General features: G+C 33.6%; 3 protein-coding genes across 5 annotated transcripts; 2 read left to right on the plus strand and 1 right to left on the minus strand.

The window, feature by feature from the left end:
* Positions 1-1,569: 1,569 nt before the first annotated feature.
* LOC111380746 lies at positions 1,570-3,749 on the plus strand. Of its 2 annotated transcripts, none has more exons than XM_023004379.1 (4): positions 1,570-1,713; positions 1,951-2,065; positions 2,871-3,085; positions 3,335-3,749. In XM_023004379.1, exons 2-4 carry the CDS (start codon positions 1,976-1,978, stop codon positions 3,597-3,599), a joined length of 570 nt encoding a protein of 189 aa, XP_022860147.1. In that variant the 5' UTR covers positions 1,570-1,713; positions 1,951-1,975; the 3' UTR covers positions 3,600-3,749. The 2 variants fall into 2 exon arrangements, with proteins under 2 accessions (XP_022860147.1, XP_022860148.1); XM_023004380.1 differs by having other exon boundaries at positions 1,955-2,065.
* Positions 3,750-7,855: 4,106 nt separating this feature from the next.
* Positions 7,856-13,547, plus strand: LOC111380750 (serine/arginine repetitive matrix protein 2). Of its 2 annotated transcripts, XR_002700239.1 has the most exons (4): positions 7,856-8,437; positions 10,466-12,610; positions 13,268-13,335; positions 13,449-13,547. XR_002700239.1 is itself a non-coding variant. In XM_023004382.1 (3 exons), the coding sequence occupies exons 1-2, from the start codon at positions 8,082-8,084 to the stop codon at positions 12,573-12,575; spliced, it is 2,466 nt and encodes an 821-aa protein (XP_022860150.1). In that variant the 5' UTR covers positions 7,856-8,081; the 3' UTR covers positions 12,576-12,610; positions 13,268-13,424. The 2 variants fall into 2 exon arrangements, 1 of the variants encoding a protein (XP_022860150.1); XM_023004382.1 differs by lacking the exon at positions 13,449-13,547 and having other exon boundaries at positions 13,268-13,424.
* Positions 13,548-15,716: 2,169 nt separating this feature from the next.
* On the minus strand, positions 15,717-22,669 carry LOC111380742. Its single transcript, XM_023004374.1, has 7 exons — positions 22,625-22,669; positions 21,654-21,940; positions 20,536-20,599; positions 18,485-18,617; positions 16,572-16,642; positions 16,406-16,492; positions 15,717-16,306 (listed from the first exon to the last, which is right to left on the minus strand). The coding sequence occupies exons 1-7, from the start codon at positions 22,667-22,669 to the stop codon at positions 16,040-16,042; spliced, it is 954 nt and encodes a 317-aa protein (XP_022860142.1). The 3' UTR covers positions 15,717-16,039.
* Between the last annotated feature and the right edge of the window lie 3,478 nt (positions 22,670-26,147).

Here is a 26,147-nt window from a genome sequence, read left to right on the forward strand (position 1 = left end):
ATTTATTTAAATTCTTTATGTATATTACTTATTTAAAATTTAATTAATTATTTTAATTATTTTACTAACACTTATTTCAATCGTTTATTTTAATATTTTCATTGCTTATTTTAATTATTTTACTAACACTTAATTTAATTATTTATTTTTAATTAATGTTTAAATACTTATTTTAATTTTTTATGCATATTGCTTATTTAATGTTTAAAAATTTATTTTAATTGCATTGTAAAAAATTAATTTGATTGATATTTTAATGTTCTAATTTAATTGCTTATTTTTATTATTTTACAAATGTTTAAATATTTTTTAAAATTATTTATTTATATTATTTATTTAATATTTAATTATTTTACTAACACTTGTTTTGATCGTTTATTTTAATATTTTTATTGCTTTTAATTATTGTACTGACACTTAATTTAATTATTTATTTTTAATCAATGTTTAAATACAATTATGTTGCTTATTTAATATTTAAAAATTTATTTTAATTGCTTTGCAAAAAACTAATTTAATTGTTATTTTAATTTTCTAATTTAATTCTTATTTTTATTATTTTAGAAATGTTTAAATATTTATTTAAATTCGTTATGTATATTACTTATTTAATATTTAATTATTTTTTTAATTATTTTACTATTACTTAACATAAAATAAGTAATTAAACTAAATTAGCAAATAATAAATATTTAGATAAATAATAAAACATTTATATTAAACATTTCAAAGAAATAATTTTAAATATATAATATACATTAAAATTAAATAATTCAAATAAATAATTAAATATTAGACAACACAATATAAACAATTAAAGTAAATAATTAACTTCAATAATTAAAGGGAATAAATAAATACATAATTAAAAAAAATTGTCTGTGCTGTCCCATCACTGGCGGCGTGGCGCCCCGATGGCCCAGTTGACTGGGCCGTCCGTGCCAAGCGTCTCGTTCGTGGAGATTGCTGAAAATTTTCATTATCAACGATTTTCACTCCATTTTCCTCCTCCCAAATTATTATCCTTACCCAAATTTCACGTTTAAACCTTATACACAAGAATTTCTCAACACATGTACATAAATCATGTTTTTTTTTTTCAAAAATCAACATAAAAACATGCTTTTTTACCAAATCAAAAGCCGACCTTCTTCAGAGAAAAATGGCCAATTGGGTTGCTTGTTTTTCCTTTTTTATCGGTGACTGGATTGACGGTGCTGCAGTAATTTTCCTCTTTCCTTACTCTCTTCTTGAAATGGTAAGGATAAGTTTAGACTTTTTTTTTATTTTTCCTTAGTTTTCAAGATTTTAAATATTTTTTTTTATTAATTGGTCAAAGGCTTCTTCGAAAAAATGGCCGGGTCAACCGGCGTACACTATTCCCTCCGAAATCTCTTGATCAGTTCAGATTCGCTCGTAAAAACTCTCCGGGTCCCGCATGACCCGGCCCGTTGTCACTTAATCTACCAATAGTCTATCTCCACGTGCGTACACATGCCTGTGTCACCTAATGCAGCTTATCCCTCGCCAATAGGAAAAGTAGTTTTAATTAGAATTCCACTAGAATACAAATTCTCAAATAATTACCAGGTATAGGAGTCCCTTATTTTCTTTTTCCACAGCTCTTTCTTCTGTGTTGAAAATATATATATACATACACGTACATATAGAGATCTGAAATTCATCCTTCATCGATTCTTTTGGGATCCCAAGGTATATAAACATATGCTTTTATGTCGTATTCTTCTTTTTCCTGAAACTTTTTTTTTTTTTAGCATTTTACTGTAGAATGTTAATCATTATGTAGTTCTTGTTTTTCTGTGAAGGGTGTAATTGATTTCAAATAAGTCCTTTCCTTCAATTTTGTAATTTACTGGATTTAATTTCACATAATAAATGGGTCAATTTTTAATTTGGATTTTCTGATCTTTATTGTTAAAATTGATGCAGGTAGATTTCTATAGTTGAAGAAGCAATGGCGTTTAGTATGAAACAGATGTCTCTGATTGTGGCAACCTTTGGTATTCTGTCATTCATAGCTGGAGTCATTGCTGAAAACAAGAAGGTTGATTTTTCTTTTTTCTTTTTTTCTTTTTTTGTTTGTTTATAATTTTGGTTAATTGATCGAATGTAAATGCACCGAATTTTGGAACTCTAGGTTGCCTTTAGCATTTTCCTTTTTAGCTCCATTACTATATTTTCTTTTGTTATACTAGATTTAGATGCAAGGAGTATGACATGATTACATTTGTGCATATAATATGTCTCATGAAGATTCCCATTCTATGATGACATTCTTGGACAATAATAAGTTGAACTTATTTTGTTTTTATAGTTAGCAGCAAAGAGACTGATATTTCCATTATATTCGACAATCCTCTTGAGTAATAAAGGTGGAATGAACAAAATGTGGAAGCATTGAAATTAGAATTTTGTCTTTCCGTTGAATTGCCAATTGCATATTTGTTTGCAACCTCTTTTCTGTTTCTTAATCTACTTGAACTATACCAATATGTAACCTATGTTTCACATTTTCGTGTTTAAATGTCATCCAAGTACTTGTCATTATGCATCATATGTGTCTGTAACTATACTAAATCTCTAGTTTTTTTGTGGGGTGCACCTCAACACAAGCACAAACTGGAAATATTCCTTTAGAGGAATCTCTTTTATATAGGTCTGGATCTAAAAGATTTCAAAGCATAAAATGTTGTATTTTTCTTAGAATTTTTAGCAAATGATAGATTAGATAGTAATAAGTGATATGAGCAGAATTTGTATAACTTTTGAACTACCTTATTCAGATGATTATGTATTTTTCTATAATGCAACAATTGCCTTTTGTTTTCTGCTCTACTTGGATTTTACAGCCTGCTTCAGGAACTGTCATAACTGCAAAGGGCTTTGTTATTTGCAAGTATCCGTCCGATCCCACTGTAGTGTTGGGCTACTTGTCCGTTGGATTCCTTGCCCTCTGTACAGCGTTTGGTTATTTTTCTCTGTTTTACCCATACAAAGGGAAGTCAGTTCCACAGGCAGCTTTATTCCGAAGCACTAGCTTCCTTGTCTTCTTCAATATTGCCTTGTGAGTGAACTATTTGATTATATTGGTTACAGTCTGAGTATAAATTATTTATTTTAACAGCAAAGTAAGATTTACTTTCGAAATAAGTCTTTTCCTAGAAGTTATGTTTGAAACAAAAAGTTGCTTAAAAGTAATTTTTAACCTTTTTTAGCTTTGCCAAACATGATCTAATTTTATCTCCTTGATGCTCACTTTCTGCTGTTCACGCATTTGATATTTCCTTTTTTTTTTCTTTGCTCATGTTTGAAGGGGCGTGACTGGATTAGCTGCAACAATGTTGTTATGGCCAACAATCACAGAGCAGTTTCACCATGCTCGCAATATTCACCACAATCTTGAAACTCAATGTCCTACGGCTAAGACTGGACTTCTAGGTGGAGGTGCCTTTCTATCACTTGATTCTGCCCTTTTCTGGTTGGTTGCGCTGATGTTGGCTGACAATGCCCGGGAGGATTATTTTGAAGAATCAGGCGATAAAGATGCATCCAGTGAACCCATTAAGGGCAGTGTTTGAGTAGTCTTCTTATATAACTTGCATGTTTAAGCTCGCGGCTTTCACATTTGTGTATGGGTACTAAAAATGAATCTATTATCTGCTTTTCTCCTCTTTGATGGACATGGTTTCAGTTACATTAATGGAAGTACTAGTTCCACTTTCTCTTTCTTATGGAATTTTTTCCCTTTTTTTTCTTTCTTTTTATTATTATTATTTGGATCTCATGTAGAACACTTCTTTGGAAACTGTTTCTAGAAAACTCTAAAGTATGAATATGTTGTAGATTTAGCAGGATAAAAATTCTCTAATTTTTCTTTTGATATGTGGTAATATGTGCTACTTTTAGATATGTAAAGTGGTATAGCTTCGTCTGCGTAGGACAGCTTGGGCCTTGGTGCTCGTTGACACCCCTTGTTAAAGGGATGAAGTAAATAATTTGCTAATCAATAGTTTAACTCCATTTTATATGAGATAAATAAATTATTAATTTTTTAATTAAAAGAATGATAAACCATACAGTGGGGGCCCATTTTTTGTAATTGATGTTGAAAAATACTTCTTAAGATTACATGTGCATTCGTTGGTGAGAAACTAACCCTGTTGCTTTCTTATGAAAATGGTAAATTGCAAATTAAAGACTCAATCTTTGCTCAAAGTTGTGATTTTGTCCCCCGATTTTCGTTGCAATCTTATAATCAATCTTCTATGCGTCAGCAGAATTATAAAATTCTTGGAAAGGTAGGTTCGAATGGCAGTGCACAAACAATATACTTGAAGTTTATATGAAAATTTATTCTATCATCGAGATTGAGGATAACTTCAAATCTTTAATTTCATCGTGCGTACTCATAAATTTACTTGATGCTGGAACATGCTCATCTCACACGACTCTAAAAGTGTGACAATTTCTGGGTCTAATCCGAAACCTTAAGTTTAATTGTCACGTTCAAAAAGGTAGATAAGTGACGAAAATTTGATTGTCATACAAAATTCTGGATGAAATACAAATGAGGCAAAAAAAAAAAAAAAATTGCACGCCAGTATTTCACATAAAGACGATTATGGGATACTTGGACACGGAGAGTAATGAACTGAAGCCCGACAACAAAATATCAACATGCAAATTAGTTGTTCGTTTATGTATTAAATTGCATATTAGCTATTTGTTTCTCATTGCTTCCTACAACACAATTAAAAAATGATGGTGTGGATCAGAGATTGTTCATTATGGTGTAATCGCTATGGAGCACAATAAAATGTTAAGAGCATCTCCAATGAGACACCAAAATGCACCAAAATTTAGTGTAAAATGTCTTTAATGTAGTACCAAACTTTGCACCATTTGGTGCAAAATGGTGCAAAATCAATTTTACCCTTTCATTTGCCAAACAAATGAATGAAAAGGCATTTGTGCCACTTGTGTTATAAATTTTTCAATACAATAAATTATTATTATTATTATTATTATTATTATTATTATTATTATTATTATTATTATTATTATTATTATTATTATGTGCATTTAAATAGATTTTAATAATGTAGAAAATAATAGTTAATGAATTAATTAAAATAAGAATAAAAAAAATAAAATATAACAACACATGTTTATTTAAAATTTTTTGTAGTGATTCTCTTAATTATACTATATTTTTTTATATTTATTAATAAATTTAATATTTTTGTTAATTTAATGTAATTTTTATTTAGTAATTTATGTCTTTGTAAAATAAATAAATAAGTAATTTTTCAAATATATAAATTGTTAAAAATAAAAAAAGTAAAATAATGATTAAACACTATTGATTTGGTATAAATTTTAGTGTAATGATTGGATATAGTTTTTAATTTGGTGCAAGATTAAATGTAAAATGATGCAAATGTTACCTTAAATTTTGACGTAGAGTTGGAGATAGCCTAAAGTTAGTGCAATAGTGTGTGTAAATCCTCTGTTTGTGTACAATTTAAAAGTTAGTAAAAATTAAGTTTTTTTATTCAATTAAAATCAAACACTAATTTTAATATCTATAATTACTACTCATTTATTAATCACACTTTTCATAGATACAATACAATTCCTTTTAAAAATTTAATAAAAAATTTTACACGAGCACTTTGAATATACCTAGTGCTATTATGCACACGTGTAATGGGGTTATCTCATGTTCAGACTAATATGTTTTCTCCATGTCAAGTATTGAGTTTGTCTCTCCGAACCTACTTTTTTTTTTCTTGACAAAAATGCTTATGTTTAAATCAGTAAAAAAAATTAATTTTTTCTAATGTTTTAGGTCAACTAATGGATAAACCGATGGTTTCTGCCATTTTGTCATTCAGGTGGGAATTTTTCAAAGGCTTGGTATTGAGCGATACAAAGTGAAGATTGAAGTAAAATCTACGAGAGAAAAAGGAAAAAAAATTGGGATTGATACTACAATCATCCCCAACTTTCACTTAAAAAAAGCATCATTTTCCACTAGAAAGAAAGAGTTAATTGTTCTAATGGTCATTGAACTTATATCCATATCTTTGATTGGTCATTGAAATTTAAAATATCGAGTTTTGACTATTAAACTTTGAAAAATATTATACATTACTCATTAAATTTTGAAAAATATTGTACATTACTCACAGTAAACCCGATACTTTTCAAAATTCAACGATTATGCTAGTGAGTAATGTACGATATATTTCAAAGTTTAGTGGTCAAAACTTGACATTTTAAATTTCACTGAACAATCTTAGATATGGACCTAAGTTTAGTGAGAAATCAAAGACATTGACCTAAGTTCAGTGATCAAAACTCGATATTTTAAATTTCAGTGATCAATCAAAGACATAGACCAAAGTTCAGTTATCATCGAAACAATTAACTCAGAAAGAAAAGAACGCTAAAATAGGAGTGTAAGCTGTCCGATTTTACCAGTTTTTGATAAATTTTCAAACAAAATCGTTTAAACCGATTTGAGAAAAATTCAAATCTAAACCAAACCATTTTGAACGATTTGAAAAAAACTCAAATCCAAACCTAACGATTCGGTCCGATTTTAAACTGTCGATTTTGCCATATATCTCTTTGCATGTCTACTTTTATATCATTAATTTATTGAATTCAATATATAATATATATGTATGTCTTATTAGTAACAAATTTAAAACAAAATAAGCCCCCGTTTGAACCAGATTTTTGGGACAAAAAAATAAAAATTTGGACGGTTATCCCACAAGTCCAATCGCCTTTGTTAACCTGCTGTTTCATGTGTGAGATCCAGCCTCCTCTCCAACGATCAATTTTATCATTATGATGATATGGAAAATATGGCTCAAACATGGGCTAAATATATCTACTATAAATTTAAATACCAATTAAATTAAAGTGAAATCACTATAAATTAAAATATAGTTTTTTTTATTTTTGTTCACTTTTTTAGGTTAATGACGATACAATAACATTACAATACAAGTCAACTAAACTAAATATAAGGCCCAAAAAACACGATGATGTCCAACAAGACATCGTGATCATCATATCTGAAAAAATGGTACTGATTAGAAAAAGAGAATAACCAACCATAATAATAAAGCAATTATTTATAATATCTAAATATAACAATTACATAAGTTTACGTTTGTATGATGTTAGGAAACACATTTAATTTCAGATTCTTACCTTAGTTTGCTCAAAAAAAATTATTGATCTGAAACTTTATTCGTAGCAAATATGATCACCGAAAGTTTAGGATCTCTTTGTCTCCGATTTGGTATAATGAACTTCAATTCAACTTTGAAGAGGTTGAAAATTTTGAAAAAGAAGTGTGTGGTGCCGGTAGTTTAAGATTGTGTTCGGTGTCGGCTGAAGTTCATATAAATTCTGAAGAGGAAAATAGTTTTTGATAGATTATGTTAGTCTTGAAATTATTATATATAAATTAGGATTATTGGATAATAATAACATATTTGTATTAGAAAATTATAAATTGACAAAAATACTTACAAATGACAAAATTATTGAATTTTACATATTTGAATGAATTTTCAAAAAAAAACATTTTTTTATTTTTATATATTTCTTCGTCGGTTCGATATGATTTTAAACCGCAATTAAAATTCTCAAATTCAAACCAAACCGATTTTTGGTTTGGTTCAAATTTCAAATCCATTTCGTTGATCGAGTTCACGTGGTACCAAATCGACGATTTCTGTGATTTCCATTCAATTTTCCGATTTCAGGATTTTTGTTTACTGCACTACGCTAAAATATGGCCCAATCCACTTATTGTCGGTAATCGTCTTTCATTTTCATCCCTCAGAATATCTCAATCGTCCCGGCCACCCCCACCAAAAGGTCATTTTATAGGCCTGGTTATCAATCAATCTATACAGAAAGATATCTGGTTTATTGATGACACCTAGAACGCTAAATATCTGGTTTATCCAACGGATTTGAAACTAGGGTTAGGGTTGCGCTATCTTCTATTGAAATCAATCTTTGATATCACCATGTACAACGGAATCGGGTTGCAGACTGCTCGGGGATCCGGCACCAATGGATACATCCAGGCCAACAAGTTTTTCATCAGGCCGAAAACGAACAAAGTTGTCACCGACTCATCTAAGGGCTTCGAGATCGGCCAGGGAACTGCTGGTGTTACCGGGAAGGCCAATAAGGAGATCTTGGAGCATGACCGCAAGAGGAAGATCGAACTCAAGCTCCTTGTGTTGGAGGAGAAGTTGTCGGATCAGGGTTATACGGATGCTGAGGTTGCAGAGAAGCTTGATGAGGCTCGCAACACTCTTGAGGCAGCTGCTAAGGAGAATGAGGATGGGGGATCTAATGCTGTCGTTGTCTCAGACAAGTAAGTGTTTATAGTTCTTAAAAAATTATGATTTTTTTGTTTTTGATAATGTTGCCTTCTCCTTTTTTATGCATTGAATTGGGTGAATCTTTGAGGCAAATGGTGGAAATTAACAAGGATTATTGTACCATTGAGTTCAACTGTAAAATCCCAGCCGTCCAGATTATAAAATTCTTGGAGAGGTGAATTTGTATCGCAAACTGTTTAATGGAAGCACAAATTTTTATTGACTTTGCTTGGGTGTAAAAACAATGCCAATGGAACCATTTAAATTTTTTTTACATAATTTTGTGATTGAGTTAAAATTAGTGACCGATTATGCTGATAATCCATCTTCTAACCAAAGATTGCTGCCATGTTCAAGTCTGGGTTTGGGTACTTTATTATTTTTACAAACTGTAAATGTTAATTGTTCTGTGACCCCGTTTCAAAGTGAAACCATAGTAGGGACTGAGATAGAGACAACCACTTCAATATGGATTAGGTCTTTCATTCCGTTTTATTTCAATGATTCACCATCTGCTGGAGTGCGACTCACTTGGAGTACGTGATACCTAAGTGAGTTCTGCATTATGATTGTAGTTAGGGTGTGGATCCAATGAACTTGTAATAAAAGAAGGGGAGAAAAAGAATAAGACTGTATTCTTGCTCCATAATTCTACCATAATGCATTGCTTAGCTAAATTATCAAATGATTATAACCTTCAAATAAATTGACAGGCAATGTACTCTAGGCTAGATAGGTTATTTCACTATATTGACCAGGCCCTATCACAACAATAATTTTTTATTGGGGCGGTAGCTATCAAACTTCCTGTCTTTCATCTTGAGAGTACCCTTTACGAAGGAGGTATGAGGGAGTAAAGGAGACAGTAGAGTTAGAGTCCAATAAGAGCTAAGATTGATTAAATCAAACCAGTAATATTCTTAAATTAATTATTTAAATTTGACGAATCTTTCTAATATCTCAATGAATTTTAGTTCTTATCATCGTATATTTTGTTAGTTGATACTTCATTTCAGTTTGCCCTTTAACGACAAGAGTCCTTTTGACTTATTTCAGTAGTTTTCATTAGTAGAATAATGGAGTAGGCAATAATCAAGAATAAATTAAGAAAGGATTGCACGTTTATATCAATCTAAGGAGTCTACATGTTTGTAAGAGTAACACGATTTCAACATAGTATATTAGAAGAGGGAGGGGTAGACCATAACATGCAAAAACTCTAAGGGCTCGTTTGGCATGGCTTCTACTTATAGAATAGCTTCCATAAGAAATTCTTCTTGACCACGTTTCTGTAAACACTCTTCTAACAAGAAGAAGCTCTTTCAAAATTATAAAAACACGCCCTAAAGCTTCTTCTTAGTCTCAGAAGCAGTTTTTGGCTTTTGAAATACCTAATTCAATAGCGTTACTGATCTTGGTATGGTATACTTTAGTTGCTAAACATGTGATTTGATTGTACTTTTTGGCTGTCAATTCCAAGTTTATTAGGAACAAGGGTTTGCTTGTTGCTTTTTTGTTGTACATGTACAAGTTGATATCCTAGCTGAGTAGAGTATGTGAACTGTTGTAGATCATGGGTATCTTGCAAATTATGTAGTTATGGATTCTTGAATGTATATTAATGATTTCGAAGCAAGAACATAATGAAGAATAAGTGACGTAAGGCTGTCGCTACAGCTCTTTGTGCCAATGAAATCTAAGTATTTATTACAATAAATATACATCTTATGGTAGTACCGTTGCACAAGCAAGTTATTGTTTCTGCTCCATATTGTCTTTCCTAGTCCTTTCAGTAATAATTTGAAATTAGTCAAACAAACTTTCTACCCTGAAATGTGTCCGGAACTGAATTTACTGATTCATTTCTGGATTTATATTTTGTATATGTCTAATTCCTTCGCTGTGCTTGTAATGCTTGTAACTAACACAAACCAATTTCTTGCTGAGCATGGTGCTTTTATAGCATTTAAAGTTTTATAAATTGCTGAATTAACTTGAACTAATATTGTGTTGCCCTACAGGGTTTCAAAGACACAGACTCATCAGATAGCTGCTTTGAAGGAAAAGCAGATGGAAACTCTAAAAGCTGCTCTTGGGATAGGATCTGAAGCTGAAGAAAAAAGGAACCAGCGTGATACTCAGTCCCCAAATTCTGAGGAAAGTGACGACGAGGATAAACCAAGGCATGGCTATAAAAAGGACGATGCTGCTGCTGGTAAGCTGAATGAAACAGATTCAGAATATGAGAAGGATGATATTCAGAAGGGTGTGAAGATTAATGATTCTGAAAGATATGAATCTGTAAGCCAAAGGAAAGGCAAAAGTACAAGAAGAAGACATGAAAAGTCATCTGATTCTGATAGCAGTGGGAAGTACATGAAAGGGACTAAGAAAAAATACAGGAAAGGTAGCAAGGGGAAAGATAATGATTCTGATGTTGATGCTAAGAAGAGAAAGGAAAAATCATCGAGGAAACACAAGAAGAGCAGAAGATATGATAGTAATTCTTCTGATTCGGAATCTCAGTCCAAGTCTGACACTGATTCAGATTCAGATTCAGAATCTGACCGTGATAATAACTATAGGAAAGCACATAGGAGATATGATTCTGATGATGAGTACAGTTCTGATGAAAGCCCCACACATAAAACACACAGTTCAAAGTTACCTTCTAAACGCAGGCAACGTGATTCTGGTGATGGATATAGTTCTGATGAAAACCCTAAACAGAAGACTCAGAAGTTGAAGCGGCATTCAAGGAGTAGGCATCATGTCTCTGAAGAATATAGTTCAGAAGAAGGGAATAAACAGAATCAGAAGGCGAAGCAGCAAGCGAAGAGCAGGCGGCATGATTCTGATAACAAATATAGTTCTGATGAAGGTCCTAAACATAAAACTCAGACAGGAAAGCAGACCTCAAAGAGCAGGCAGCTTGGTCACGACGAGGAATTTTATTCTGATGAGGAGGAAGACAAAAGAAATCAACACAAGAAAGGGAGATATCAGCAGAAAAATAACAGCCCAGAAGAAGATTATTCTTTTCCCATTGACAAGAAGAATGATTCTTTTTCCAATGATAAGAAAAGAATTAGTGAGAGGAGAGACAAAGTTGTTCGAAGGTATGATTATGAAAGTGACTATGATTCTGAGCATGCAATCAAAAAGAAAAAGGAGAAATTTGATTATAGTAGAGGGCGATATGATACTTACATTGATGAAATCAAACCTGGCCATCCCGGTCAAGAGAGCAAGGCCGAAAGTGGTAGAAGGCATGATTTCCATGCTGACACTGATGACCGTAAGGGCGATGATTTCCTTGAGAGCAGAAGGGTGAGAGATCTGAAGCATGCGAAGATTGAAGGAAGTAAGTCCTATGAGAAGAAAAGTAGTGGTCATGGGGATGATTTGAGTGCCAGAGGTGGAAAAGGTGGACAGAAAGGCCGTTCACTTGAAGTTGATGATTATTGGAAACAAAAAAATCAAGCTGATGGATTGAACACATTAAGGAAACTAGGGCAACTTTATGAATTAAAGGGAGATAGGTCAGGAGGTGGAAGCGAAGACATAATGAGGGGCAAGAGAGAGAAAGACGATGAGAATAAGGATGACCAACCTGAGGGGAAGTTAAGAAGGCGGGACCCAGAAAAAGAGGCTGAGCACAGTGGGGCTAAGATTGAATTGGAGAGACATGGCAGATCATATAAGAATAAGGAAGATCACAACAGAGGCTCGAGACTAGATAGATTAAGTGGACATGGTGTTTATGATGGTGAACGTGGGGATATACATAGTACTAGGAACGAATTGCACCAGGGAAATAGGATTGATGATCAACACTACGAAAGTCATGGATCAAGTAGAAGAGAAAAGAGGGACGAAGATGGCTACCGCAGCAAAAAGCATGAAAGGTATGAAGAGGAAGAGTCACACAGGAAGCGTGAAAAGGACCGGGAGCTTCGACAGGGGGCTGGACTAGGAAGAGAGCAAGAAGAGGAGCGAGGAAGTAGAAGGGATGAGAGAGATAGGGTATACACTTCTAAGAGAGCCAGATATGATGATGATCATTCCAGTGGAAGAAGAAGATATGACAGTGGAAGTGATGATGATAAGAAGTCAAGACACAGAGAATAAATACAATTGGTGTCTTGCATTTGGCAGAATTGATGGTATGTTCAATTTTTTGTAAATTCATTTAAATTTGTGCATGTTTATTTTATTCAATCAAGAACTCTTTTCTTGCTGTCCCCCCTTTTGTACTTTACCTGTAACTATAGTGTAGATATAATTACACAAGCTTTTTTAACCGAAGGCATTTTATTTTAATTGAATCTGCTTCTGACTTGCACATAAATGATAATAACTCCCTTCAGATCACGTTGGTTCTTACTAATTTGGTTATATCCAGACAAATGGAATACATGAAATAAGTGCATATCCTATCTTCATTCCTTTGGCAGTCATTATTTATATTAAAAAATTTAATTCCAGATGAGTAAAAACTTTGTTCATCGATTTTCTTTTACAGTTTTTAGTGTGGCTTATCTGGATGAATGCTTTTCATAGCTTTAAATTACCATTACAACAGCCTGATAATGATATCATGGGATATATAAGTTACTTTCTTACGTGAATGCGAATAGTTGAAAGTTTAGATTTATCGCCTGTTGATAATGGGCTACGTTTTGAATATTTTGTTCTTCATTTGCTAGTTTAGATGTTTAATTAACTGTTGCATTGGAAATTTTACTTGTTGCTATATTTACGTGAGGGAATAGCTGGCATACATATCAAATTCTGATGTTATAACCTGTTCATGATTCCAGGGCTGATGACATATTATGTTGGATCATTACTCATAGGATATTCAAATTCGGTGTTAACAAAAGAACAGGTTTTGATAGTTTTTTACCCCTTGTGATTGTGGAATGGTTTATATGTATAATTTGGTTTTACATTGTTGATGTGATGAATGTCATTATGCGGACGCTGTTTTGCTTTGTCTAGTTTGTTTTCGTCAAGCATCTTTCTGTTTACCTGTGGAGGGAATGAAACTGAAGCGAATTGATAATGCTAAGCCAGGCGTGCAAGCAGTTGCCTTTGTCACTGTGTTTTTTTTATGAGGTATTTTCAAGTACTATTAATGTAACTGTGGGTCACCATTGCCAGCAAGCCCTCAGCAAGATCCGGATTGATTTGTTTTAATCGGCACATATAACTCAATGAGTGATTCTTTATCTTCTCTTTGCCGCCACTTGATGGTCTTCCGAATCTCTCTCTCTCTCTCTCTGATGAACAAGCCAACATGACCAGAGTCCCTGGCTGGCTATTTAAATTACTAGGAAGTTGAGGATATCAATGAAGTGTTTTTGCACAAGACCATCAGTAACTCAAATCTCAATCTTAATGAAGAGATTAGCGATATCCAGCTCTTTTACTTGATTTATTCTTTTTTGCTCGATGACTCTAGGAATTGAGAAGCGCTTTTACTCCATCCCGCATATTGTATTACCATTTGCCCTTTCACGTTACATTTACCCACATAAGCTTCGACCATTTTGAGTACATTAGAATTATCTGTAAATTTGCAGAGAAGAATGATTTAAGGTCCAAGATAACAACTACAGATAATGAATACAGTGAAAGAAGAATAATTCACAAGTTCAGTTGACAGACCAGGGATTTTTCTTCATATCTACTGGAAGACGAGAGTCACCCCTTGTCCAAGAAATTGAGTTCCAATAAGGTCAATTGGTATGCAGTCCACCAGTTAAACGAGCATTAACAATTTTGTCTTGAATAGAGTATCATTTACTTTCTTCTACCGTCCTACTTCAGAATCTCTTCTGCTTTCAGACTTGACTGCCACAGATCCTCCAGTTTGGTGATTGGAAGAAATATTTAAATATTTTGTTGCAAAAAATCTAAATTGGCTTCACAATCCCTCTCAATAATCCAGCGAAGCAATTATCTTTTATCGGAAGATTGTGAGTAATCCAAAATGTATATAGCGCATAAATTATTTGGAGAAATCTACGAAATTGCTTGTTCTTTCTCCACTCCTTAAAATTGGTTTTCCCCATCTCCAATGTAACCCTTTTCTCTACGAGCATCATCTCTGCCAATATGAAAACTACTTGGCCCCCTGGCACATGGCCCAGTGGTGCAAAAGACAGAAGTGGGGTAGTCTCAGTATTGCTAGCAGCCGCAATGTGAGGGTTCGATTTCTTAGATATGGATTGGACTTTTTGTGAACATCAATTTACATGTAAGTTCTTGTTCCCTGACCTGTTGAGGCACATCCCACGATTTACCTCTCTACGATGCCCCAGGGGCGGGACGGTGGGAGTTCTCAAGGTTGGGGTTTGATGCAGGAGGATTCAAGTCGAATGATGCTAATTTGTCAGATAGCACGATGATGGCGCTGAGATATCATGAGATGGCGGATCGGCGCAAAGATGGAAAGTGAATCACCATTATTTCCTTAATTGGGGGAATTTGACGCATTTTTGGTAATTTGGCCATAACTTTGGCTACGGTTATCAGAATCGCTATTATGACCTCAATCCGGAAAGCTCTCTTCGGCGCGCACGTCGTGGCCAACCAGCTATGCTCGATGGACGTCAATTTTGAGCCCAAAATTCACTGTTTTCTTTTCCAAAATTCAATTTTAAGTTATTTTTTACTATTTATGGTAATATTTCGTTTCTTTTTTTCCATATGTTAGAAAACTCGAATTGAGCCAAAATTTTGGCAACTTACTTCTTTTACTTAACATTTTATTTTGGTATAATTTTGGAATTTTGCCATTTTTGGTAATTTTCCCATAATTTCATATTTCGCAGCTATTTAACCCGGCTTGTGGGTTAGTTTTCATCATTCTGCATTATTAATAATATTGAGTTGAATTCAGAGTATTTTCTCTGATTTTTTGGACGTTTTCTATCGTTCTTTTCTTGCGAATCATCTGCTACAACAAACCAATAGGATAATCACCATCCTATCCGGCGTCAGGGTTCAACCTTTTTGAAAACTACTTCAGCTGCACATTTTCTTTGAGTTTTGTAAAATAATTTCCTTGAAGATTTTAACCTACTCGAAAACATTATCTCTGCCCTTGAAAGAGTAAAGAGAAGTCATTGATGACATATGGCCTTGGTTACCTGAGGATTCATTCGCCTATCACACTAAATCCTCTCTCAGAATTGTTTACCCACAATTCAAACGGTAGTTTCAAGCAGCCCATAAAAGATGGATCTGAGATTAGATGTCATCTGATTCTGCACGAGAATAAAAGAAGCTTTATTGAGTTCGTTTATCACGTTTACAACTAGAAAACCTGGTACGGAAAAAGCAAGGAAGCCATAAAACTTCAAATGTTACAACTTCGCCCATGTTTACAACTTTGTAGCGAGTCAATGCCCACTATAAAAACTTTATCAAGTCTTAATATGTGAATCCTAAAATCATAAGCCGCTCATCTACTAGTTAGAAAGATGGCACTAAATTTCATCCGACAAGCTCACTTTGAGAACGAGTCTTTCTGTTGATTTGAAGGTAAGAAACACGACCCCTTGATTAACATGCTTCATAGATGTCTAGTGCCGCTTCCTACCACCATTCTTTCTCTTACCATGGCTCTTTTTATCACCCTTCTTTTTCTTCCCCTTGCCAATAACATGTCTGCTGCTCTCACTGTTGGCTCTAGGTGCAGAAGGTTTCAATAAACTTTTCACATCAAGGACACCATTTCTGAAATGACCTTCAGTCGACTTCAGCACTCTCTCCTCCTGACAGCGCCTCTCGGTCGCCTTTTTAGTACCAATAGTATGATGATACCCTCCAAATCTTCCAAGTATTGCATTCTAAAAGAGCAGATAGACGACATGTCAAGACTCGAAAATGTAGCATCAGCAATATACATTAGATAATAGCAATTTGATGTGAAAGTGAGTGTTAAGAACCTCTTGAAGCATTTTCTGCTCTCTTTCCTTTTGTTTCTTCATTTGCACTCGCGCTACACTAAGTGGTAATTTCTGCGTTTTTTGAGGCTGTTCAAGGGGAAAGAAATGGTTAATGCATACAGCAATGTAGATCTTAATGATTTCGAAGTAAAAAGACAGTGTTTACCTTTCCACCAAGAGAAATGACCTTTCGGTTTTCCAAATCCTTCCTCTGTTTCCATGTCATATGTGATGACCCTAAAGCAGCACATAAGTTAAAAACAGACCTATTGGCATGTCTATAAGGTGGATTGGACCATAGCAGAAAGTATTAGTAAGGAAAAAGAAGCCAAAATCTTGATAATAATAGTGTCTAGTCATGTCCAACTATATATAAACATTATCCACAAGCATAGAACTCTCAGTAGTTAAACGGAGATGGTGAAGTCAGCAACTCAAAATTGAAGCACCACGAAATGAAACACGCTTCAAATTCACCAAATCACCAAGTTTACATTTTGGAAGATTCAAATCTCAAAGATAGTAATAGACACACAGCTAACATATCATAAAATATTCAAATAGTACACCGGATATTAAATAATAATCATTCGAAGAAAATTCCTTTACCAGGCAAATGATAACCAAATCACTAAGGTCATGTTTGATAGGGCCAAATTCCATGGAAAATGGAATTCAAATTCAATTTTCCACCCATTTTGTGGTGTTTGATAGCAAAATTTTACATGGAATTTGATTTTCTTGCTTTTCTTGAAAATTGGAATTTTCTTGATTTTCATTGAAAACCAATATGGTGAGAATTGGTTTTCTAGGGTACTGTTTACGTTTTTTTTCCTAATTGTAAAAAAATATTTTTCTTTAATTGATAATTTCCATGTAAAATAAAGTCAAACGAATACCAAAAGATAGATGATTATTTTTGCTCCTTTTTTTTTTTTTAATGGAAACAAATTTTATCTCCAATGCCAGTAAATTCTCTCCCTTTAATCGACAATTTTCATGTAAAACAAAGTGAAACGAACATAAAAAAACACTTTTATTTTAACATTTTCCACGTGAAAAATTACCAATCAACCACAATAATTGACATTTCCCGATAAAATAATTTCTAAACAATTCAATTCCCTGAAATTCGTTTTCTTTCTACCAAAATTCCATCTTTATAATCAAACGGACCCTAAGTTTACATTTTTGAAGATTCAAATCTCAAAGACAGTAATAGACACACAGCTAACATATCATAAAATATTCAAATAGTACACCGGATAGTTTCTTACCACAATGGAACGAGAGACATGACAAAATACACCGCCCCCCAAAAAAAAAAAAAAAAAAAAAAAAAAACCCAGCTACAGGAGTAGAGAAGATCAAGGAGAGCTAATTCCCAAATAAAAAGTATACTACTAAGAAGAGGAGCATTTCGCCGAAATTTTGAATTTGTTAAAGCAACACTGAAGCCATTGCAACTACTATCACAACCCAGTGAACTAATTTCCAAATTGTTAAAAATACAACATGCTACTTTGGTACACAAGTTTTTCTCATGAAAACCATAAAAGTACAGGCTCGTATCGAATAAACAGTGCTCTCTTTTTCACCGTCGATGGAACAATTCAGAACCAATTCTATGTGGTAGAGCATCCTCCAATTGATAACACCACTAATAAACCAACCGTAACATATCAAAAAGTGTACATATCCTTAGGGAGCGACCAAAAATTAGATATTTGATTTGATCAAATAAAAGTTTCAAGTAAATAATAAAATGTTGAATCCTTGGCCAATATTCAAATTATAAAGAACAGATTGACAACTTGTTCTAAGCCCAAATATGGCGTTATTGGCTTCAATCCTAATATAAACTTAGTAATGTCATAGCACTGAATGAATTATATATTAAAAAGCAAACAAGAAGAATTATTACTCTTGTCCTGCCTGATTTGGAAGGAAAGAACAAGAATACGCACAAGCAGTAACATCTTCACCATTAGTTAGGACCAGCATTGGGTTACGTATTCTATTAGCTAAAGAATCACAAAACTAATTAATGTAAAACGATAGTCAAGAGAAATGTAGTACCCAAAAACTCTATATCTTTCATGATGGACTTAATATCCATTTTGGGGGCATCTGGATCCATTTGATGGGATGAGGATCCTCTCTTGGCTTCTTGACTTCTCTTAGGCATCTCTGTCCTGACCCGTTCTTTTATCTGGAAAAAGAAATTTAAAAAAAAAAAGGAAGACATGGAAGTAAGTTTTAAAAGGCTAAATTGGATATTAGGGTGTTCCATTTTCCGCGAGGCAAGTCATAAAACGCCGACACAGAACAATAAAATTATACAAAATGAATGAAACACAAAAATGCAGAAAATTAGCTGTAAACCTATTGAAAATCCATAATGAAACAATTTAATGAATAAAAGTCTAAACTCATAAACAAATGAAAAATAGAATGAATTAGCAAATAATAATCAAATAACAAGAATTCACAATTAAAACTAGAAAAGAACTAATTTAATACACAATGAATAATCACAAATAAATAACTCTAAGTTAGTATAAAAGGATTTGAAACAGAGACTACTAGCAATCAAATTCAGAATCCACCCCATTTGTGAAGACAAATTCAACCTACATGATAAATATGCTGCTTTGCACTCGCCCAAATCCCCTACTTGCAAAGGATCGACCTGTTTACTTATCTAATAAACAATAACCATTTCCCCCAATCCTATCATTGATTTTGATTTTTTAAAATTTTTTAATTTTTACAATTTCGTACTAAAAATAATGATAATTTAAAAGATCTAATAGTTTTTTTTTACAACTGTTTCCATGGCTTTTTCACACTTTGAAAACATTGTATGACAACTTCATTATCAATTTCAAGAGCCAATCTATTACACCATATATAACCAAGCTATTACTATTTCTAATGTCCCCGACAAATATAGCATTTGGGGAGTTAAATATGGCCCATATTGCTTGACCATCATTATAATTCACAGACTACTCAAATCCTTCCACCGTTCTCATTACTTGACGTCTCCTTCTCCTTTGCTTTCCAATGCTTATTATAATTCTTATTCCTTGAATTACCGAATATAATGAATTCAAGGATAATCCTCTTACACTACGATATATTTTAAAACTATTTTATGTAGAACAGGAAGCTTGCAAAGCCAGAGCATCATTTTCATGACTCTACTGGAGTCTAATTCTATAGATTCAATCCCTCAACCTCCTATCCATTTTCCAAAAGGCACTTACTCTTCCCGAATCTTAACTATGCAAATCAGCCCTCAAATTGACCCTCAAGCTTCAATTTTATCAACCCAAATAAGAAAACTTAGCTCTGAACTCTGAATCGAGAACCAGGGGTGGACCCAACTGGGGTGAGTGGGATCTAGAGGGTGCAACTGCCCCCACTGGATTTTGGTCATGGGTATTTCACCAGGTGACATGTTTTCAATTTGGCACCTGTAAATTATGTCTTAACACCTTTAAATTGTACCACTACAATATCCAAAATTCCTAAAATTCTTACAATTGACATGTGCATCTGTAAACGGTAAACCTCAAAGTAATATTAATCAAATGAGTTCCGTCCGTCTAAAAGTAATCTTACAATTGAGATGTGCACCAGTAAACCTCCAATGAGTCAGGTTTGTTTTTGTCTTTCTACTAATCTTAATCTCAAAAGTAAAGAAATGTTCAAGTTTTATACCTATCCTATTCTCCAACAACAAAGTGTCAAAAACCCCTATGTGCTTTCTTTGAGTTACAGTTGAAAGCATGAGAAAAGGTGGAAAACAAATACTACCTAGTGCCCGTGGCCAATATGGCAGTACCCACTTGATGTTCAAGTTTTATCCCTATACTATTCTCCAACAACAAATTATCAAAAACCTCTGTGCTTTCTTTGAGTTACATTTGAAAGCATGAGGAAAAAGGGAAAACAAATACAACCCAATACCAGTGGCCAATACAGCAGTACCCAGAAACTCCATCTTATCATCAATAATAAAGGCAAATTTCAATAAAACAGCCCTATTCAATCCACTTCATCTGAGAAATTCTCCGATGCAATAAAGAGAAGAATGAATACATAGCAATCAGATTTTATACCGGTAGGCAGGCAGGCAGTGGCAGTGGCAGTGGCAGTGGCAGTGGCGTGGCACTAGGGCCGGTCCTGTGATTGTCGGACCCCAAGACAAAGTCAATAAATTGAGTCTCCGGCGAAATCAACGTAAATACAAAATTTAACGGTATATTATACGACCTATTGCTAACTTAAACTAACATTAAAACAACAACCAAATATATTATAGAAAATATTTATATTATAAAATAACAAAACTAACAATGTTTCGAACAATTAGATAAATATTATTCGCCTTGCTGTTTTAAACGCAAAAACATCAATAAAATCTGAATAATTTAGCTGCTCAACCAATAACCAATCATATAAGCCGACAAGGCTTCAAACGTTTTCAATCTCTTCAATAGTAAGTTAGGGCAAGCCATTGTTTACCAGAGAAGTGGATTTTCCGACGAAAATTGTGGTATTACACCTTTGAGAATTTCACCATCACAACTTACGAGTTTGAAAAAAAAATTTAAATAAAATTAAAGATTTTAATTATAGAGTGAAGGAACGTGTGTGCCAAGTGTGGAAGTGCAAATTAAGAAATCGGCATAATTGACTAAAGATTTATACACTACTTAAGATCCTTTTATATTTGTGTTGTGTCACAAAATAGATTGTGCTCTTTATTTCTAAATAGTCATTATGATACTTTAACTTACACATTATCAAATTTAAGGAAAAATGTAAAATTAAATTTAGGGCATTGCCACATTGTCGCTTTGTAAGAAGTTATCCAAATCAATTCCTTCAATTAGTTATCAAATTCATTAACTTGAAAGGGCCTGAAAAGTGTAAAAGTTATCCAAATCAATTTCTGGCTAGACTCTGGCTTCTGCTATAATTTTAAGGGCCTGAAAAGTGAAAGCTGAAAATGTTAACTTGGATAGGGACCCAGACCCAGCTGAAAATGTTAAGCTTCTGCTTGCCGTGTAAGTGTAACCGACTAACCGTAATAGACTAATAGGAACCAAAGCCTTTTATCAACCAAAAATAAAATCTATGAAATTCTACAAATGTAACAATCACATTTACATATAATAAAGACAACCCAGTTGATAAAATTCATCAAATCAATGGGAAAATTTTAGAAACAAACCGAAGAAAGGAGACAACTAGACAAGAAGTTGTTGGAGGCGAAGGCGAACAGCGTATGGAGAGGACGGGCGGAGGGGGACTGGCGCCTGGCGGGGTGACGGGAGTTGCAGAGACGAGACTTCGACGGTTCGTCCGACGAGCAGCCGCAGGCCCTGGAATTGAATTTGAGACTGAGACTTGGGAATTTTGGGTCTTGGCATTGAATGTTGGATTGTCGATAATTGGATATATAAGTTGGGTTGGTAAATAGATTAAGGGTAAATGGGTCGTGGGCTGTTCCGTCTGGGCCTGGCATTGTTTTGAAACAATCTCCCCCAAAAAAAAAAGGGGAAATAATTATAACTCGGTCATTTAGTTTATACCAAATCGCAAATCAGGTGCATAATTTGAAAATGCAAAACTCAAGTACGAGGTAATTAATTAAAAATATTTATTAATTAAATAAAATAAGATCACAATTATACAATTATTGATCACATGTACATAATTACAAGTCACAGCTTATTTATTAGTTATATATTATCAAATTAATTGGTCATAAATTATTTCGAAGTCAGAAATAAATTTTTTTATAGGTCATAGTTTATTTAATTGGTCACAAATAAAAAAAAATTATATGTGACATTTTATCTATTGGGTCACATTTTCTAATTTATTTGTTACAGATTATTTTTTTACTCACAAATTATCGAAATTTAAGGTCACATTTTAATATTTAACCACATAGAACTAAATAATTAGTCACGTACACCCAAGCACCTAATCTCAATCCCGATTCACTACCAATACTTGGTCACAAATCAATCAAATAGTTGGTCACAAACACTCTTCATCCCATCTCGTCACTGCGCCACCACCTCCACCGCCACCGTCACAACCACGACCAACAATAATAATAACACAACACCACTGCCACCAACATCACCACCTCACCACTATCACGACCATCACCACTCAGATTTGAACCCACACCATCACCACTGCCCCTGTCGCCACCACAATCGCCACCATCACCATCTCATCATGCCCTCAGCAACCAAGACTTTCCCTTTCACAGTCCCAATAGCGATGCTGCACAAGAAGTTGCTACAATGCTCGCAACACCACCACTTAACAACCACAAAGGAACCAACACCACTGCTACCTCACCACCACACCGAAAACAAGTAAAATCACCCACAACTAACATCAAAATAATAGCAAAAAATGAACACCACCACCGATCTGCACTGCAGCGACACTGTGCTGTTCATGGTCATCGTGCAGCTTCATCGACATTGCGAGCAGCACTGTGAAACGGCCATCACAACGAAGCACCGCTACACAGTGGCGATCGAAGACGGTCTAAGTGAGCACTGCTCAGCAACGGCGGCCATGTGCAAAGGAGAGGATAGAGAAACACAGAGAAAGAGAAAGGGGAAGAAGAGGGAGAGCGTTGCTCGCTGCTCATAGCGATTAGTTCCGTTGTGATCTGGCGACTGCAGCCATGTAGAGGAAAGAAGATAGAGAGAGAAGAGTGAGAACGCCACTCACTGTGACGAGCTCTGTTGTGATCCAGCGATGGCAGCCTTGTAGAGGAGAGAAGATTGAGAGACAGAGAGATAGAAAGAGGAGGGGAAGAATTGGGAGAAAATAATTTAGGGTTTTAATTGGGTGGGTTGGGTTATATATATTGAAAACCTGATTTTTGAATAAGTTAAATTTAAACCTTATATTTGAACTCCAATCTTTAAACACTTGTATGGACATAATTTCCTCAAAAAAAAAAAAAAAAATTCTGGAGCAAAATAGGCCCCCCAACGGTCTTGGGCCTGGGGCAGGCTTCACTGACCTCGCCTTAGGGCCGGGTCTACATGGCCCGATGTCAGCGGACGGCTGAGAGAGAAGTGGGAAGATAGAAGATGGCGTCGCCAACGCCAAGCCGTCAAGGTATGGGTGGGTAACGTGGGTTTCACCTTTCTCTGGTTCTTCTCGCCTCTCAGCTCTCGCAACCGAGACAAAGGAAAGGAATTAAGGAAGACGGCTAAGAAATTAGGAATTAGGTATCATAATAATAATAATAATAATAATAATAATAATAATAATAATAATTTTGAGGCCCTTAAATTTTTGGGCTTGAGGCATGGGCTTCACTTGTCTAGACCCAAAACTGGCTCCGTTTAACCTATTACAGTTGAGGGGTGGCCAGTTTTTAAGGCAATGTGAAAATCGTAAACAAGCGCAGCAAAAATTCAAGAAAAAACCATCAAGAAACAACAATGTTAGAAAAAATAAATAAATTATAAGGAGTTGAGTTAGAATTAAATCATTAACAATCAGATCGAGTGAGATTTCAACATATAAAGCCCGTTTTTACACTAATAAAATCCGGTAATACCTTCCAATTTTGTTGACGAGGAACTTGAGTGGAAATCAGTAACCCAATTTTAAGCTAATGCTGAGGAAGAAAACGGCCTCCCGCTTGTCCCTCTTTGAACTATGAATAAGACTTGGATATACACACCTTTAATAGGGCTTTAGAAGCCCATTCTAATCCATTTTCCAGATGGGCCTCAGTCAAGAAAGTAATTAAAAAAAAAATTAAAATTAAAATTAGACCAATGGAATATTTTACTTTTGACAAATTAAGAACCATCAAGAAACAACAATGTTAGAAAAAATAAATAAATTATAAGGAGTTGAGTTAGAATTAAATCATTAACAATCAGATCGAGTGAGATTTCAACATATAAAGCCCGTTTTTACACTAATAAAATCCGGTAATACCTTCCAATTTTGTTGACGAGGAACTTGAGTGGAAATCAGTAACCCAATTTTAAGCTAATGCTGAGGAAGAAAACGGCCTCCCGCTTGTCCCTCTTTGAACTATGAATAAGACTTGGATATACACACCTTTAATAGGGCTTTAGAAGCCCATTCTAATCCATTTTCCAGATGGGCCTCAGTCAAGAAAGTGATAAAAAAAAATTTAAAAAAATAAAATTAGACCAATGGAATATTTTACTTTTGACAAATTAAGTACTGATAAAATATGTTGAGACCGATTGACCAATAATGCAGGAATTGAGATTTAACGAATTTCACTTGTTGTAATTGAAGTATTGAACAAGATCACAAATAACCACGAACAAGATTAAAGTAAAGAAATAAAAGAACTGGCAGAGGAACGATGTTATTTTATTAAATCAATGAAAAGGGAGAATTACAGCAATAATGGCTTAAACAATACTAAAAGAGGAGCCTTGTATTTATAGTATAAAATCTAGCTTTAAAAGAGTTCCAAAAAAAAGTAAGAAATCTAATGTAATTTAGACTCCTATTTGAGTCACGCTTCTAACAAAATAATCCTTAAATCAGATATTTAAGAATTTAATTAATTCAAAATTTTAGAATTTCGGTCCTCTTTTTTTTTTTTTTTTTTCCTTACATTTCGGATAAATTTTTTCAAAATTATGGTAATGTAAAATATTTTCTCCTTTTTATCGTGATATAGAAGGAGTATGACTCATTCACTTGATTTGTACTAATAAAAATTAATCTTTATCTTTCAATTTACATTGCTAGAGGACTCGTTGTCATAACTTTGCAATTCAAAATGATATGACTCATACGAACTATAATTGTATGTTGCTAAACGTTCCGTCAAATGTCCATAACAATTATTTTTAACCACCAGTTGCATTTACATGAATTATCACCACATGAAATTATTTCAATTCTATGAGATAGCAGTAGTCATCTCACGTGAACTCATGTCATATGAATTGGTCGTAGTTATGCAATATAAAAATGAGTTAAGAGTCACATTGCTTTTTATTAAGTAGTCCTTCCAATACCACAACAATTACATATGATCACATGATAGAAGGAGTCATATCCCATAACTGAAGTCACAACGTAGCTTCAATGTTTCTTCTCGCTATTGTAATGTCTATCCAATATTGTGGAGATTTCAATTATTGGTGTCCTCGACCATTGTTTTTTTTTAAAAGAGAAAATAACTAATTTTCTTTATTGTAATTAAAAGAAAGAAAATTCATATATCGACAAATTAGTTCTCATACGAATCTTTTAATCAAGGGAACCTATCAAATAGATTTCAATATATATATATATATATATATATATAATATGATTTTTGCAATTTTGTGAAATGTTTCTCATTTTCTCAAAATTTAACGTTAACTATAAAAGTTATCATATTTTTTTTTTCAAATAAATATGTGTCCACTTCATTATGATTTGATATCTAATATTGTACACAGACACTATTGTAATAAAATAATTGTCCAAAAATATGCTTTAACACAAGTTTTATAAGTTAGTTGACCGTAATTATACTAATTCACACAAAATAGTATAACATTTATTCATTTGGGAAAAAAAATTATGGATAGACTAAAGGTAATTAGAAATGAAATATAAGAGAGATTGGAGACAGGAGTTTTAAATTTGAGTACAATGAAATAGTATTAAAAAATGTGATAGTATCAAA

Source organism: Olea europaea, unplaced genomic scaffold, assembly GCF_002742605.1.
Source record: "Olea europaea var. sylvestris unplaced genomic scaffold, O_europaea_v1 scaffold2203, whole genome shotgun sequence".
Lineage (NCBI taxonomy): Eukaryota > Viridiplantae > Streptophyta > Magnoliopsida > Lamiales > Oleaceae > Olea > Olea europaea.

Bases quoted from the DNA above. Each gene is read 5' to 3' on its own strand.
- LOC111380742 (XM_023004374.1), bottom strand. From the start codon at position 22,669: ATGGTGATGGTGGCGATTGTGGTGGCGACAGGGGCAGTGGTGATG. The intron at 16,493-16,571 runs GTAAACACTGTC...CCCCTTGAACAG, and splicing joins TCATTTCTCTTGGTGGAAAG to CCTCAAAAAACGCAGAAATT. The intron at 16,307-16,405 runs GTTCTTAACACT...CTGCTCTTTTAG, and splicing joins AGCAGAAAATGCTTCAAGAG to AATGCAATACTTGGAAGATT.
- LOC111380750 (XM_023004382.1), top strand. From the start codon at position 8,082: ATGTACAACGGAATCGGGTTGCAGACTGCTCGGGGATCCGGCACCAAT. The intron at 8,438-10,465 runs GTAAGTGTTTAT...GTTGCCCTACAG, and splicing joins GCTGTCGTTGTCTCAGACAA to GGTTTCAAAGACACAGACTC.
- LOC111380746 (XM_023004379.1), top strand. From the start codon at position 1,976: ATGGCGTTTAGTATGAAACAGATGTCTCTGATTGTGGCAACCTTTGGT. The intron at 2,066-2,870 runs GTTGATTTTTCT...TGGATTTTACAG, and splicing joins TCATTGCTGAAAACAAGAAG to CCTGCTTCAGGAACTGTCAT. The intron at 3,086-3,334 runs GTGAGTGAACTA...TCATGTTTGAAG, and splicing joins GTCTTCTTCAATATTGCCTT to GGGCGTGACTGGATTAGCTG.